This window comes from Hyposmocoma kahamanoa, unplaced genomic scaffold (assembly GCF_003589595.1).
Source record: "Hyposmocoma kahamanoa isolate Upper Pololo Valley unplaced genomic scaffold, ASM358959v1 80, whole genome shotgun sequence".
NCBI classification, from domain to species: domain Eukaryota; kingdom Metazoa; phylum Arthropoda; class Insecta; order Lepidoptera; family Cosmopterigidae; genus Hyposmocoma; species Hyposmocoma kahamanoa.
The window spans coordinates 7,535,448-7,552,125 of record NW_020654051.1 but is presented as its reverse complement, the minus strand read 5'-3'; the positions used below and the strand labels follow the sequence as shown (position 1 = coordinate 7,552,125).

Here is a 16,678-nt window from a genome sequence, read left to right as displayed (position 1 = left end):
AGAAACTGCAATGGGAAGTTCTCTCGATTAAGCAACTTGACACGAAAAACATAAGTGACAAATTCTTAACTAAGATACACATTGCCAAGAAAAATAATACACAGGCATTTTAACTACTCAATAAGTGGCTAGTTTTGAAAAAAAAAGTCATGTGGGCCTATTTAAAATTTCGAGAAAATGTCATAAAATCCATAGACGGATATTCGTCATTCTCCATCCGATAAGAAAATAGCAGACTGGGCACAATTATATTAAAATTACATATTTGATAAGCAAATCATCCAGAGTGATACATAGTATTTAACAACTGTATGTATGAGTTGACATACTTTTTTTTTCAAAAATATCCACAGAACATTATTGACATAGAGAGACTTACAGCTAAAATAAAACTAGACCAATGTGTTGTTCAGTTTGTTTTCAAAAATAACTACAATGTCACAAGAGAGTGTTCACCTTATACAATGGTGGGAGACATTAATTTCAGAAGTAGTGACGTGACTTGTGTCATTCACCTTACACCAGAGATAAAGCAAGATGATTTTAATTAGAGACATTTTAAAGTGACTAACTTTAATTAGGTAAAGTAAAATGAACAATATATTTTTTAATGGAAAAATGTCATAACATTCCATGCAAATTAAACAAAATCAAATAATTCCACAGACATATTTTTACACAATGTATTCTTAACACCTATCATCGCCTTATTACACATTATTAGACAGAAAACTCAAAGCTTTCTTAATCCAAATTAACTTAAATTTAGAACTTAAAATTAGTATCACTATTACCAGTACAAAAGGAACTGAGACAAATACATTAAAACAGATCTGCCATTGCAACAAAAAATACCCTTTCTCCTTGCAATTTAATGAAGTCTTTTAATGAATACAACAAAATAGAACAAATCAAAGATTAGATGATTAGTCATGCAAAAATAATTTACCAAGTATATGCACAACATAATCTGTCAACTAAAAGTTTAAGCATGTAAAGAGTGTATTTTCCTTGTTTATATTTTACACGTAAAATTAATTTTTTTTGTATTTTTATTTGCTCACTTATTCTCTAATAACCTACATACATAATTATTACACTGGAAATGCTGAATTTATCATTAAATAGCAGATTTCTTTAATACCTCACTGGTATTAATGTTAAGTCTAAAATTTTAGATTAGTACAAAGCAAGTGCAGTGTGAATTAAATATTAATACTTAAACTGCACTGTCCAATTTAACCCAAATTTCCTGCTCTGATCTAAGCATTGTATCGTTTTAGTTAACGGTTGTAGTCAAACAGGCCTGCACCTAGAGAAGTCTTTGGTTGTGACTCGTCATGCATCTCTAAGCCCTGCCTGTAAGCCTGTACTACTTTTTAGCCTTAGCGGAATTCCCCTGCTTGTTAGGAGGGGTCCATCTTAGCGCTGAAGGATCCACTGTCAATCTAGGCTTTTTGAAGTGAGAGCTTGCCAGTTGCTCTGCAACTATCTTTGGTGTGACACAAATTACATGCTGACCTTTCCAGTATTTTACCATGTTCATTGATTGCAGTGTAGATATTATGTCTGTTTGCGAAATACCTGTCATCTGACTGAGATCTTTGATACTGAGAGTGCCTCGGCTGGCACTCAACACTTCCAACAAAACATATGACCAGTAAGATCTGTAGCTCAACTTCCCTAAATCTGACAGTGGTTTTTCAGGACTGCCAACAACTTGTTCGAGCCTGGAAAGCTCATAACTGAACGCTATGAGGAGTTTGCCATAACCCTGCCTTTGAAATGGAGGGAGTGTCAATATACATGCAACATTGTTTCCTTCAGGAGAGTCCTTCTCCTTGGAGAAGTATCCAACAAGATGTGCACCTTGCTTGTCAACCTCACACAGGATATAAAACAGAAACTGTTCAATATCGAAATACAGTGTCTTGTGATCTAGAAACAACTTCGCTAGCAGACATAAGTTCTGACAATAGATTTTATGCTCCTTACCGTCGGCCTCGAAAATAGCGATTGTGCCCTTCCTATATATTTCATTGCCCTGTGGTTGCCTCGATGTGCATTCGCTCAAGTGATACCTGTAAGTTTTCTCCATCCGCATGTATTTAAGACAATATTCGCATATCCACAGCTTCGACTGTTTTCCGTACTCGTCGGGGTACGGACTGAAGTACCAAGTATCGATCTCGTATTTCCCAATCTGAATTCTGTCAATGTATTTTACTTTGGTGATAGCTTCGTGTTCCTTCTCCAGCGCCGCCGTAGTAGGGTCCATTTCTGCGTACGTCTTTTGAACATGGTTAATTTCGTCGTGTTTACGTTTCTGGTTTCGAGTTATTTTGCGGCCGGATTTATCCGTAAGCAAGTGATCCGAATTTAAGTTGTTACTAGACTGTTCGCACATGTCAAACCTGTCGGACATGACCCGGTGGCGGGAAACCCACTCGTCCAGCCTTCTATCGTACCCAACATAGTGCACATAGTACTCGTAGTTTGACTCCGCCGCATTGTAGCGCGTCTGTATAATCTCAGCCGGGTGCCATGACTCATCCGAACGCCGCACCAGATAATGCTCTCCTATATCCAAAGGTTGCTCTTGTGGCGACTCCGGGTCTTCATGATCTGCACTCCTACACTCCGGATTCGGTAATTCATTGTTCACGTTTGGTTTTTCTAACTCTTTATCACCTTTTGCCATAATAAAACAAAAATCAACACTGGAAACACGCAATACCGCGCAACACACGCAATATCGGCGGCCATAATACCCATAGACAAAAATAGTCAAGGGTGAATCGGAAGTACTTGTCGAAAGGATCCCATTCATCTGGCGTTTTACTCGTCGTTTGTGGTACCCTTATTACGCAATAATAGCAAAAAATGTGCTTGTGTTAATGAGATGACATGATGAAATGACTAATTCGGTGGAGATGTGGGCATTCATTTCAAACATTTTGTCTAAAGTGAACAATATATTTGTTAATGAGTACATAGGGTGTAGTACATACTCCAAAGTAATTGAATGGAACTGAAAACAAATTTTGATTGAAATTCACTCAGTCTATAAAATAAATTTGCTGAAACAAAAAAGCAGGATCTGTAAATCAAGTTATAACATATTGTCTATGGTAATAGTGTGGCAATATATGGCGAATTTGCTGTAATGTGAGGAATTTTAATCTTGTGTAGGCGAAAAAGCGGCACAGTTAATGTCCAGCGATGAAGGGATCATTTAACACGCAATGTGCAATATTAAGCGCTGTTAGTGAATGACAATTATATGTATAAATGTACACTTTGTCGAATGGATCATGTTATCGCTAAGAGTTTCATTTATTGTCACTGTGACATTGCTGGGCGTAAAGTTTTGAAAAATGCTAATACGAATTAAGGCTAGCAGCGCAAAAATTATATGACCCACATTTAATTTTCTGTGTACAAAGGTAATAACATTGTAACAAAAATTATATTGAAGTACATGATTATTAAATATATGATATTTTCTTTCGTGCATAAAAAAATATAGTTAATTATGATTGACATATATAATTACTACATATAAAATGAATTTGACTAATTTTAAATCAGTATTTTAATATCTTTTATATGCATTTCCTGGTATATGCACTTTTGCACTCATAGCCTCTTCAACCACGTATAGACTGTACATTGATCAAGTACATCAATCACAAGTTTATTTGGATACAAAAGGTTTTTAAACCTTTTTAAAAGTTACCTAATTTTGACAAGAATAATTTATATTCGGTTGCAAATTTTCTATACATTATTGAAATAGAAAATAATTACATACTTTAGTATCATTTAAAATAATATTTTTATTATTATTTATTAATATTTGGTATCATTTAGAAAAAAAAATGTGAATTATACCAATTTTGCGCTGATAGCCTCAATTGGCTTCTGGAGTAGTTTTAAATGATCGCGTAACTTTTCTTTAGATATGCGATACTTTTTTATGACCATGCTATTAGTTCTAAGGAAAAAATGATAATGATAGACCACATCTCTATTAAAGACGTTACAGGAGGAGAAACGGGAAAAACTGTTTTGTCAGATCAAATGGTTTAAATGTTTACTTATAAATAACGGTCTTACAAAAAAATAATATACGACATACCTAAGGGTACTGTCGAAAGAATGTGCTAACTCGTTACACCATAGAATGTACTTTACTATATAAATGTTGTAGCAAATCGTAGCAGTCGCTACAAATCTCATTTGTGTATATTAAATTTTATAATATTAGTATTTTTAAATATAGTTTTATATTTAAATTCTAAATTTAAATGATTGTTTTTGGCGCCTTTTCATTACATTGTTCTCTGTTTTGGATTGATAGATGTCGTGTTTTGTGATAAATTAATAAACTGTATGTATATTTGCTTTGGTCTTGCTTACTCTTTGTTAGTACTGTAGAGTAGGCTGTATGAATTGTATTAGAACAGGCTGGTTAGGTTTGTACTAGTTTATATTTTTATTATTATTTAAAATTGTAAGAATAGAACGTTGTTGTCAAAAGAACAAGATGATGGTTCTGAACAAAGTATTCAAATTGAATACACGTAGTAAAGTTTTATTTATGTTTATTTTCCTCGTTTCTCATTGAAATGTGCCTCTCGCTACGCTAACCCCCGGCTACGACCCTTACAGTACACACTCGGGTGGAATTCGGACCCCACCATTGACACAATTCGCTACATATAATATATAATTACTATTATCATATAAAATCCCGAAAACAGGCTAAAATAAAAGTCTAAAACGAATGATTTCAATATAAAATAAATGTAACTTTTTACATAATTTTTATATGGAGATAATTCTCTCTAAGTACTGTAACTCTTTTAGTACTATAAAGAACCTGCTAAATTTAGGTTTTCAACTGAAGCTCTTGTAATTATTAAATTCATATTTGCCCCAAAAATTAAAAATCGGGCGCTTGTCAACGTTGGATCTGTGAGTGTCCAATTTTCTCCGCCTGTTCTTATTTAATTGATATTAAGTTGAAGCGTGCGTGTTGCGGGGTGAAAGGTAATGAAAATGATGGAACTTACAGAGTTAGAGTAGTAGATATAGAACGCAATGGAATGGACCAGAGTGGTTAGTTCTATAGTTCTATAGATCGATACACGGCACTTTTGATTACACTCACGTATTTATATTTGGCCCGTTATAGACTTTGATTTTAACACTAAAAGTGTTCAAAACTCTGGAAAAGATCAGCCTGACTTGTGACGTGGCTAGTCGCGCCGTTGTCTACGTACCAATTTTCGGTGTCTCGATCGATGGAAAAAATGTCAATGTTCTCTCAATTGACATCAGGATCATGTTTACGTTTTTCGAGTTCGAAGGCGTGAGATTTTGGCTTTTTGGAGGTTTGCCATCGCGGATCCACTTCTGGCAGTCTCTCACTCGGTGACCAATACCTACTACTACCTACATAATGTAATAGTTACTTTAACTTCTTGTCCCTTTTCTTTTCCGTCATCGAATGTGTCCAGTATTTTACATATAAGTAACAATTCCGGCAACTCATTGCTATCCTTCTTTAATTATTCGTTGAGTCCAGATATTTTTTAATTTGGACATGTGTGTCGCTACATCATCTGTCGAATCCTTTCTAAAGCCGAAAAAACTCATACATAGATTGTATTTTGTCTTCGTTGGTACCGTCGTAAAGCCTGTGTAGTTCCAGCCAAACATTTCCCGCTTTGGTAAAACGCATAACCTTTCGTAATGTGCCTGTGCTTCTTGCATGTTCGTCGTAAGAAAGCGGAGGGCGTCGTGGGCTCTTGAAACGTACCTTCAACTACCTCTAGTGCTTGCGGTACGGTGCGTAGTAAGCATTTGGCTTTATATTTCCAGTGTCCCAATTATTGCCGTCAAGAAGACTGATTTGGACGTTTTCCGTAATACTATCCATGTTGCTTGAGCTGGCCCCTAAATCTAATGAAAATGATGGAACTTACAGAGTTAGAGTAGTAGATGTAGAACGCAATGGAATGAATCAGAGCTCTATAGTTCTATGGACCAGTGCACGGCACTTTTGATTACAGTCACGTATTTATATTTGGCACGTTGTAGAGTTTGATGTTAACACTATTTTTTTCGTACACGAGTGACGTTTCTATTTTTCGAAAGTTTATTTTTAATGCATGACAGCTTTACTTTACTTTACTTTAACTTTGCTTTACTGTTGAATATTTTAAAAGAGATACAAATACTAAAAAGTACATATTGTCTGTACATCAACACAAGGGGCGGTCCCCCACACCTCACCTACTAAAATCCAGACTCGCGTCCAAATAACTCGCCTTAACTTATTATACATTGGAATTAAAATAATAATCTTGCAAGTTAAAACATTCTTTAATTGGGAAAACATGAATTTTGATATAGTAACTTTATTTTTTAACGTCGAATGGAACGTTTCGCTGTAGCGGTGAACGAAACGAAACGTCTCGGTCCAAGTGAATTTATTCGAGGAATTCGTGAGCAAAATTGCATATCTCTTGATGGAGATATGAAATTTTTATCTGTTAACTGTGCTGTTCATTAGTAAAGTTGTTGATTGCGATGCCGTATGGTGTTAGTTGCATATAGACGTGTTTTTTTAGTGCTGTGAGTAAAATATAGGGTCCGAGGCCTCCCAGTGAAGTTGTGGATAATTTTGGTTTTTTAGTGATACATTTTAGGTAAACCGGAGAAATGCAGGCCATCAAATGCGTTGTAGTTGGCGATGGGTAAGAATTTTCCTAACTCTTTGATTAATAATATTTAGTGTATGCTTTCGTAACGTTTCATCGGTAAACGCCTGACGTCATTTTTAAATTGAAACATCTTGATTTGTGCCGTATCCCGGCTGCAGGGACAAATGGACGAGGACGATAATACACGTTTATTTTATCGCGGTTATTGTCCCATTGTGTCGATCCCCTACGTCTTTGTGTGGTGTAAATTATGATTAATGAGGGCAGAGAACAAACAAAATTTACAAAGGTTATGATTTGTGCACAAAGCTGAATATGTAACGTTATTATGCTTTTCGGAAAAAAGTACAGCAGTGTACACTACTTGTAGTTTGTTGTAAAATGTGATGCTTTTGTTTCTGGTCTGTGATCTTGCATATTACTATGCAAATAAAAGGGTGGCAATTTTTCACTTCACCCTTTCCATAATTCACCTATTCTACTTAACAAAAAGAAAACATTATCGATCTATGAATTTTGTCTTATACATATATTACAATAATTTATACATTATGTTTTGCAACTTACTATGTAACAATTTTATCTGCAATATGATAAGTGGTATTATATTATTTTTTCACAGAGAAGATAAAACCAAGATTAAAATCGATAACATAGTGTTCCTACAAACTAAAAGTACCTGAAATTAAAAATATTAAATTGCATTGCTTACAAATTATTTGTGTAAAATTCACACTGTGAGGCAGATAACATGTTAAGACATTGCTTTGGTGTTCATAATTAAACAGATCATTAGTTAATGGTAAACTTTTTATAGACACTTGAGGGGCATTTTTTTGTTTATAATATTCCTGGATATCTTTTAGTAAAAGTAACTCGAATAAGCCTCTATAATATAAATGTAAATAGAGCACAAAATTGTAAGATGTGATTATACCTCAATCAATCAAATCAAGTATGATCCCTGTGACAGTACATAAAAATCCACACAATATAACCTTGTTAGGACATGCACTAATTGACATATTTTGTGAACTACTTTTATAAGCCTCACTTTTAAATGAATAGCCTTTGTTTAAGTAAATTCATTAGATTAAATAAAAGTTACACCAATTCAATGTTTATTTATAAAAAATGAGCGACAATATCTATTGATTTTACCTCATCTGTATAAAAAACGTCAAATAAAGTGTCACAGGGATTATCCCAGCATTTTGACGCTTTGTCCCAAAAACGCAAAATGACAAACGGGTAGAATCAGATTAGGAGAACACCAGATTCGCAGAGTACCAGATTAGCAAAATGCCAAATATCGCTGCCAGGAAGGGCCTCCCTCCTTCTGACGCACAAATTAACATCCAGTCCGGGAGACATTTAAAAAAAATAATTTAAAATTGTGTGTTGGTACATACTAATATAGCAATATAAGTTAGTAACCTAATTGAAGCTGTGAAGTTAGCAAGTTTCTTTATCATAGGAAGACTATTTAGCAGTGAAAGGATACTACATTTTGTTTTTAATAAATAAGTAAATAAATAAGTGACATTCTTATGATGTGGACATTAGTTTGTGCGTCAATAGGCGGGAGGCCAGGGGCCTTACCATGAACTCTTATTACGATTCAGTTTAAGTCCTATAATGAATCATTGTGAGACAGCGCTACATGAAGTCATCACCACCATCCCGCTTTTTTGTCGTTACGAACCTATATTGAACTGTAATAAGAGTTCATGGTAAGTAGGGCCCCTGTTCCTGGCAGCGACATTTGGTGTTTTGTGAATTTGGCATTTTGAGAATCTGGCATTCTGTTGGGCATTTTGCGTTTGTGGCATAAAGTGTCAATACGCATCCCAGTTTGCATTCAGTATACCAGTGCTAAAGAAAAGGTGTTCTTAAAAGACTTGCCGACTAGTGAACTACAAGAAACCAAGAAAAATACATGTTCATTGCTAATTATTGTGACTCTTACATAACTTGTACCTTTATTGAGTTGACCTGACTCACTTAATTGAAACAATATGAAATATGGTCTGAAAGAAACTGTCGCTGTCTAAGGGCACTATTAATGAGAGGGAACTCTGCAATAGGCAGCTTTTCTCATCAGACAGTCATGCATTTAATTGAGCAACTTTTTGTTGTGACTACTGAAATATTAAATAGTTTAGTGCATGTATTTGTTTTTTTTTTCAAACAATGTTTCGGATCTCATGTAGCCGTGACCTATAAAGAGCCAGAAATTTTGATTTGTTTGATAACAACAAATATATCTGATTTAGATCTAAAAAAATAGTTCCATTTCCTATAGATAAGAAGGTTGTTGATATTAACGACTGTAATAGGTTACAATAAATAGGACTGCGAAACAGGCTTGGTGCAAACAATATTAATTCTCAGTATGCAAAGTGCATTGCCATAGTGTCGTATTTCCAGCTTTGCAAATCTCTCGGTTTTACATACATGCATAATCTTGTAATTAAATGTTTTTCATTTATTGTTAGATTATGCCTCAATCAATCAATTCCTTAAGGCACAAATCATAGAATCATCACAATCATGAATCATATTACATGAACAAATTATCAGACATTCATTTTTAATTCAATGGAATACAATTTTGTTTATTCTAACATATATATATATATATAATTTTTTGCAAAACTTGTATGTTTTACGTGAATAACATCTCATGTTTATATTTGTATCCCCTATGTAGATATCATCTGTATTGAATAATTCTTTTCTTGTTCAACGTCATACCCAGATTATTACATGTTTATTGTTGTTCTTGACATGTTTTAATGGGATTAGGTTAAAAAAAAGGCAAAGTATTATTATATAATTGATGCATAACACTGTCTACTATGTGTTTCAGGCTATGTTATATATATGTATGTTCTATAACTGAACATAGAATAGACATAGAATAGTAGAACATTAATATAAAGTTTACAGAAACTTTATATTAATGTTCTACTATTAAATGAAAATACCTACTCATATTTCATTTGTAATAAATTTTACTCACTTTGATAGTTATACTCCTATATGCTTGGCAATGATCTATCATTGACTCATGGACATATTAATTTAGAGGAACCCTAAAATAGGTTGTATCTTAGATAACAATGTTTGTGTGAACCACTGGCCATATATGGAATGTTTAATTGTATTCAAATGATGATTGAAGTCATTCTTTTATCCAATTAAATTTTGTATTGTATGTGGTCACATGTTCATTATTGCATGTAGTTCAACAAAAGGATCCAATCCACATCTACTCACTTTCGAGATATGGCAGTTTGCAGTTTAAAAGTGTTTCTCATTCTTGTTTTATTTTCAAAACTTATAATGTCATGTAACACCAGAGATATTTATTTATGTTTATATGTTGGATTTTTTGCTGATCTAAGAGGATAGACTTTAGGAACCGTTTGGTACATGTAACTCATTTTTTGATAATTTTGTGGATTGGATCCTTTTTGTCCAACTATGCCCACATTATGTACACATTGTTATCAAAGTTCAACCTTTGATGACTGTAATTGGCAGCCGTATATTATTCTTGAAATTTGGGGTTCCTTTGGGCTACTGAGTGAAACTGGGATGGTTATAATATCTCGAACATTGTAGTATGGGTGTTTCTAATTTCTAATTTTGCGCAATAATTGCGCAAAATCTTTACAAAGTTAAAAATGTTATTGATTTTTGAAAATAATATGACTGAGGATGTACCCTAACACAAGAGAAATGAAAGGCACAGATATAAAATCAATATTGAAGACGATATTTGGTTTTCAAAAATATGTCTAGCTACAGTAATGAAGAATGGACATGGAAATGATTTTTTATGATAAAGTAGTGAAATATAATTACTGTAGTGATATGCATACATATAAAAAAAAATATTATTTTGTCATTCCTACTCATAATGATAAATAGAAAATTTTAACTTAAATCTAAAAGCTGAAACTGAAACTTAAATCTGCAACAAAACTTTAACATAATAAGTATCACTTCCAAAGTACCACCAAATCTTCATCAGGAACTTTAGGTGCTAATTATTATTAATTGGGTCTCTGGGTTACTGCAATCAGTCATTTTTCTAAGACATTTAATGTAATGTATATATGTGCATGCCCGTGTTCTAGTATGTTTGTGTGTGCGTGTATGTATAATGTGTAAATTCTATTTCTAGTATTAATATAATAATTATCATTTTCTTTGCTAATAGCTATTTTTTAGTAAACAACCTTGTATTATTAATTAAATCAACAAAACAAAATAAATGTTTTCTAAAACCCAAAATTATAATAAAAAAGTGGAAAAAATAGCATACTTAAAAGTTACATATTTTTTAAAAGTTATATACTAATTCAGTACTATTCAAACAGTATTTTTCATAATCTACTTCTTTTTCTTTCCATTTTTTTTACCCTTACCTTTTCCTTTTATGTTACACTTATTTGTATCGTCATGGTTTTCGCTTTCTTTTTTTGGTTAATTTAGCTTCTACTTCTTACTGTTCTAATGAAAGGATTTGTACCAACATTTCAAAATTACTGTCTCTTTTTTTAATGTTAAACTGTCTTCCGATCTTTCTTCTATAATTTTTTCCAGCTATTTGATTTTCAGTCTTTCTTGATACTTGTATATAGAAATTTTGTATGTAGAAAGTCTTCAATTTGTTATTCTCTTTTTCCACATCTCTTATAACATTTTTCATTACTTTTACCTTTTTATCTCGTTGGTATCTCAGTCGTTTTATTTTTTGCTCTCAATTGGAACAATTTCTTAGGAATGTTCACACTCGTATTTTCGTCAATTTTTTGCAATGAGGAAGACAGATCTGATGCAAGTGGATATAATCCTTGTTTTCCTAGTTGCTTTTGTTTGCTACCTTCTGAGTCCAAAAGTTCAATCTCTTTGTTTGACTTTTTTTGTTTGTTGAAATTTCTTACTATTTATCTTCCATCTCCTCCGTCTTTCTGGACACCACATATACAGAGTGCACAGAGTGTAGGTGGTGTCAATTCATCTCTACTATTGATTTGCTTTTCTGCCTTTCCCTTTAAGTATCGTATTATTTTCTGTTTGTTTTTCAGTGGCATATAATTAATTCTTCATTTTGTTTCAGCACGGCATAGCGCTCGCGCTTGGCTAATCTTCTTTGCGCCAATATATCTTGTTTTGATTGGGTATGCTATGACACCTGCAATGTGTATTTAAGGAAATAGAAAATTGTAGAAAATATGATTATAGTCAATATTCATTTCATTACCGAAACTTTTGATTCATTACCGTAATCCCAAAAAGGTTACGGCAAACGACGGTAATAAAGGTCACGGAAGTGAGAAATGTATAAGTATTGTAAAATAACTCACTTGTATTTAGCACTAAGGTCTACCATCCAGTCTATTTAATTAACAGAAGTATATGTTAATGTTTTGCTTTTATAAATAATTAGATATTGCGAATACGTACCAAATTATATGCAATCCTGTAATGACACTTGAACTGTTTGAAACACCTGTTTAATGACTTCGATTTCAATTTTCGGCAAGAAAGTTAACGTGAGGTCTATCTCGAAGAATCTGAGCGACACACTAAAGCTCACAGAAGCGTTAGCGATGATTGGCAGCAAGACCAAAGGCTATATAGATTTTAAGACTTTCGTGGTTATTCACTAAATGATTATCACTAGTAACAGGTTTCTTACCACGGTATAACTTCTTTTTATTTTCCCGATATTTCGGAACGGTTGCACGCTCCATGGTCCACCCGTCAACCCGTCAACCCGTGACCATGGAGCGTGCAACCGTTCTGAAATATCGGGAAAATAAAAAGAAGTTATACCGTGGTAAGAAGACCAAAGGCGTTTGTCGCTCACATGAAAGTTGCAAATTTCACGTTCTGGTAATGATTTTTTTACTGTGTCAAAAGTTAAACGTCGTTTAAATGTAGACTTTGAATGCCAAAATTTAAATTTTTCGTTGAAATTTTATGAAATATTAATCCAATATTTAGTTACTAAATACTATTTGGCGTTCTACAGGTAACTTTATTTTTAATATCATCATTTTGTAAACTGTACAGAGTAGAACAGGCTCCGGTAATGAATTCTTAAGTAGTTTTTTACAGATATTTTTTTTTATTCTCGTGAAAACATGAATTAAGTTAACACTTAGAACAAGTAGATGGTTATAAGTTAAAATTATTGAGTTAATAGTCTATTTTAAATTTTTATTCCATTGGAACAACGTCCATATTTGTATATTCACCTGTAATATTGTACAATATAATTATGTTTGATGTACATACTTATATGTAGCTATTGAAATGTAACAACAGATAACAGTCAAGGCATTATATAACACCAGTGGCGTGGATAATGATCTTTAGACAGTTTTTTAATTTTTGCATTAAAAACACAGTTGTTTAATAATTGAATTAGCTGTTTTAAAATCAATGAGGGTTGTTAAAATTAGAACAGGTCCAAATGTAATATTTAGTCGTTTACAAATAGACTAGTCAGCAATAATGAAGTGAAGGTAGGGTTGTAATAAACTAAAAACTGATATTTCATGATATCAGTGGCTAAAATTTTTACATATGATAACAAGTTTTATTACTATATTATATACTGTTGATGGACTACGTAGTAGGGAATAGATAAATTGCTTTATTATAGCTAACCATTTTAGAACGCGTAACCTAAAGCGTAACTCAATATTCTTATTATCTACACAGGGAAATAGATAATATACATTCTGAATAGTGAATGTTTAATGATCAACTAGGTATTTATCTAATTGACCATGAGTCAGATGGCCTAGGTCTTGTATTCTCAGATTACTGCTGGATCGTATTGATTACAACTTAAGTCGTAGGTATTGAATTGCTTCAATTTGTTGTAACTTATTTGTTTCAGGGTTTTTCCTGATTATGTTTGTGTGTGATAAAAATATAATTTTTCAGCCGTGGTTTTAGAGGCAAAACATTATCCGAAGTAATCTTATAAGTACTGAACTGCAAACGTGTTTATAGAACACCCTTGCCTTACTGTTATAGCTTCGAATCATATCTCCCTAGTCGTCTTACTTCTTTTGTTTATTTTCTAAAGCGTTGTTCTTGTTTGTATAGCGTTGTTCATTTCCAAGCCTACCTCCCAACCTTCATACTCATTTTAGAAACCGGTTCTGAAATTCAGAATATGGAGACAATTGTTTGCGAAAATTATATTGCCGATATATTGAATTATCATTTGACTCTTAACGTCAAGCTGAGTCATAAGGTAGAAGGCTAGGCCCGTGGTTGACTATGGCAAACGTACCATGGTTGTACCGCAATGGGTGCATTTTCTTTAGACATCTATGTACAGTCCCACGAACCGGTCATTCGATTTTAGTTCGGTAATAAAAACAAATGTTCCAACATTTAGCCGGACACGACCTCGTCGAATCGGGAGTCTAGGCTAATGGAGCAATGTAAACTCCAATAAAATAGATATTTTCAGCAACTGTTCAAGGTCATTTCATATGACGGAATTGTTCGTTTATAATACATTTTTAAATAGATACTTAGAATCTAAGCAAAAATCTTCTTTACATTCAAATTAAAATACTTTTATTTCATAGTTCCTATTATGTTTGCGATGAATTAATTAGACTAACGAGACAAATTCCTCGTAAGAACTGAATAGGGATTCGGGAGTTTCTCTTTATAATATGTTAAGCTGCGTTCCCACTTTGACATGACGACAGATAGTCGTGCAGTTTAAAGTGTCATGGCTTGTCTATGTCGCAGCCGTATAGTATAAATAAAGCGCCGTATTACATTACCGCTAGCTGCTTTGCAAAACGGCGCTGTTTTCTAATACGGCTACCTCGTGTTGAGCCGGATTGCAATTCGCTTAAAAAAGTACGCCGTATAGTCATGGCATTTCACAAAGCGGCTAAGAAATATACCATCGGAATACAATAGGGCGCGTCATTGTTACGCTGATTTGAGATACTTAGTTCCAAATATAGCTGCCAGTAGAGCTACATTATCATAACAATAAAAATTGCATCCCAAATAGCAACTGTCTCAACAAAGTTGCAAACAATATTACTTTTGGGAGTGGAAAAAGTAAAAATATGTATGAAAATAGTGCGTAATGGTGAACATAAGTGACGCAAACAAATTCGCCTGCTTTTTCATATACTATCCTAACTTAACTTACTGAATAGGTGAGCGCAACCAAGATGTGTGAACGTTGGCCGCCGCTTTGTAGAACGTATCGTGATCAGAATCCGGTTGAACATGAGGTAGCAGTATTAGAAAACAGCGCCGTTTTGCAAACCGGCTAGCCGTAATGCAATACGGCGCTATTGACATAGGTATAGCACAACATGATTATTAGTCGTTCACGAATTTTTTCAAGTCATGATAATAGACTGTCTAGACAATGAAAAGAGCTAGAACGACAGTCGTCCAACGATAAATAAAACGTCACAATGAAAATGTGACGACAGATAATCGCAGCTACTATTGTCGTCACGTTTTATTTATCCTTGTTTCATCTAATAGAACGTAGAGCCTGCTGTTCATCATTCGACTTTGTCATGTAAACGACAACATGGCTGCCGTAGACCGATAAATTGTTACAATCCACATACAGTGGGAGCAGCTAGACATGACAGTCGTTCAACGATAGAAAAATCCAGACACAGTCACAACAGACACTCGAGATATGGGAACAGCATAGAAGCAACACACGTCCAACGATAAATAAAACGTTACGACATAATGGAACGCGCCCTTAGACATTAGTTCACATTCGTTATTTACAATATTTATTGTAGTTATTATTATAATTTTTTTTCGCAGATAGTATTAAACTGAAAGAGACTCATTCAAGTACCCAGAAGCTGCATACCGTTAGTACGAAGTTTTTGTTTCATGTTTTAAATATCGTGAATGGCAAACTTTGAAAATGAAAGTCTTGAACTTGTGACTTTGAAGACGACGGCCTAGGACAGCAAGTTTATTTTTATTTCTCGTATGAATGATATGTGTATATTATTTATCATGAAAACATTACTATTCTTGTCAGCACAAATCACATTTTTATAAATGTAATGTGATGCCAGTGTTAGAATGTTAATTTATCTAAACTTATTTTTATAGAGATATTCTGGGGGCCAGTTTAAAGAGTCTATTAATGTCCGCGGCATTTCCTCAAAGCAAAATACCGTATGTTATCAAAGTAAGGAAGTAGCTAAAATAATATGATGTTCTTTTATTTCAAAGCAGTGCTCTAGTCGCTGTAACTCTCTCTAAACTCTTTTGTTGAAAGCTCTTCACATCTCTCGTTTAGTCCATATACTTAATCACCTTTCTTCAAAATGAAAATAACGACTAGAAAATTTAGTTGTTAATCGATTTCCATAAAACCTAGATATTTTTTACTGGTTAGGGCAAGGCTATAAATGAATGACATTTCAATTTCATACAGTTTGCTAAGGTTCAATTATGAAATGCTTGCCGCACCCACGCCAAATGTTTAAGGTTAAATGGACCAAGGTGCAAGTTTTGACTGAATTAACACTTTCTAAGTTTGGATTATAGTCGTAGTTTTTTATTTGTTTTGTAACGGACACTAAAGCACAACGCTTGTTGAGTGTCCGTTACTTAAACTATGTTGTAATATCAATTTCTGGACATGGTGTTGAACACATTTAAATATATAAAAAAATGGCGTTATTTTACTTGCACAATTTTGAACCAATAATTAAAATAACTAGGGAACTAATAGTAATAACTATATAATAAAATAGTAAATAACTATGGAAAACAAAATAAATAGGGCAAGAAAAACGGTTTATGACCTCAATATTTGAGTACTATGCCAATTACATACCTCCTACCTTCACTGTCCATATACTGCACTCGCTATTATTACA

At 33.5% G+C, this 16,678-nt stretch overlaps 2 protein-coding genes across 2 annotated transcripts in view; one reads left to right on the top strand and one right to left on the bottom strand.

Moving 5' to 3' along the window:
• Nucleotides 1–6: 6 nt before the first annotated feature.
• LOC113233782 (histone acetyltransferase KAT8-like) lies at nt 7–2,761 on the bottom strand. Its single transcript, XM_026468984.1, has one exon. It carries the CDS (start codon nt 2,699–2,701, stop codon nt 1,373–1,375), a length of 1,329 nt encoding a protein of 442 aa, XP_026324769.1. The 5' UTR covers nt 2,702–2,761; the 3' UTR covers nt 7–1,372.
• Nucleotides 2,762–6,621: 3,860 nt separating this feature from the next.
• Nucleotides 6,622–16,678, top strand: part of LOC113233730 (ras-related protein Rac1) — a 55,601-nt gene continuing 45,544 nt past the window's right edge. Inside the window, exon 1 of the mRNA XM_026468909.1 lies at nt 6,622–6,767. Coding sequence (XP_026324694.1) covers nt 6,733–6,767 — 35 coding nt within the window. The 5' untranslated portion in view covers nt 6,622–6,732. The remainder of the gene's footprint in view (nt 6,768–16,678) is intronic.

What these genes read in the sequence shown, in the direction of transcription:
- LOC113233782 (XM_026468984.1), bottom strand. Translation starts at nt 2,701, where the DNA reads ATGGCAAAAGGTGATAAAGAGTTAGAAAAACCAAACGTGAACAATGAA.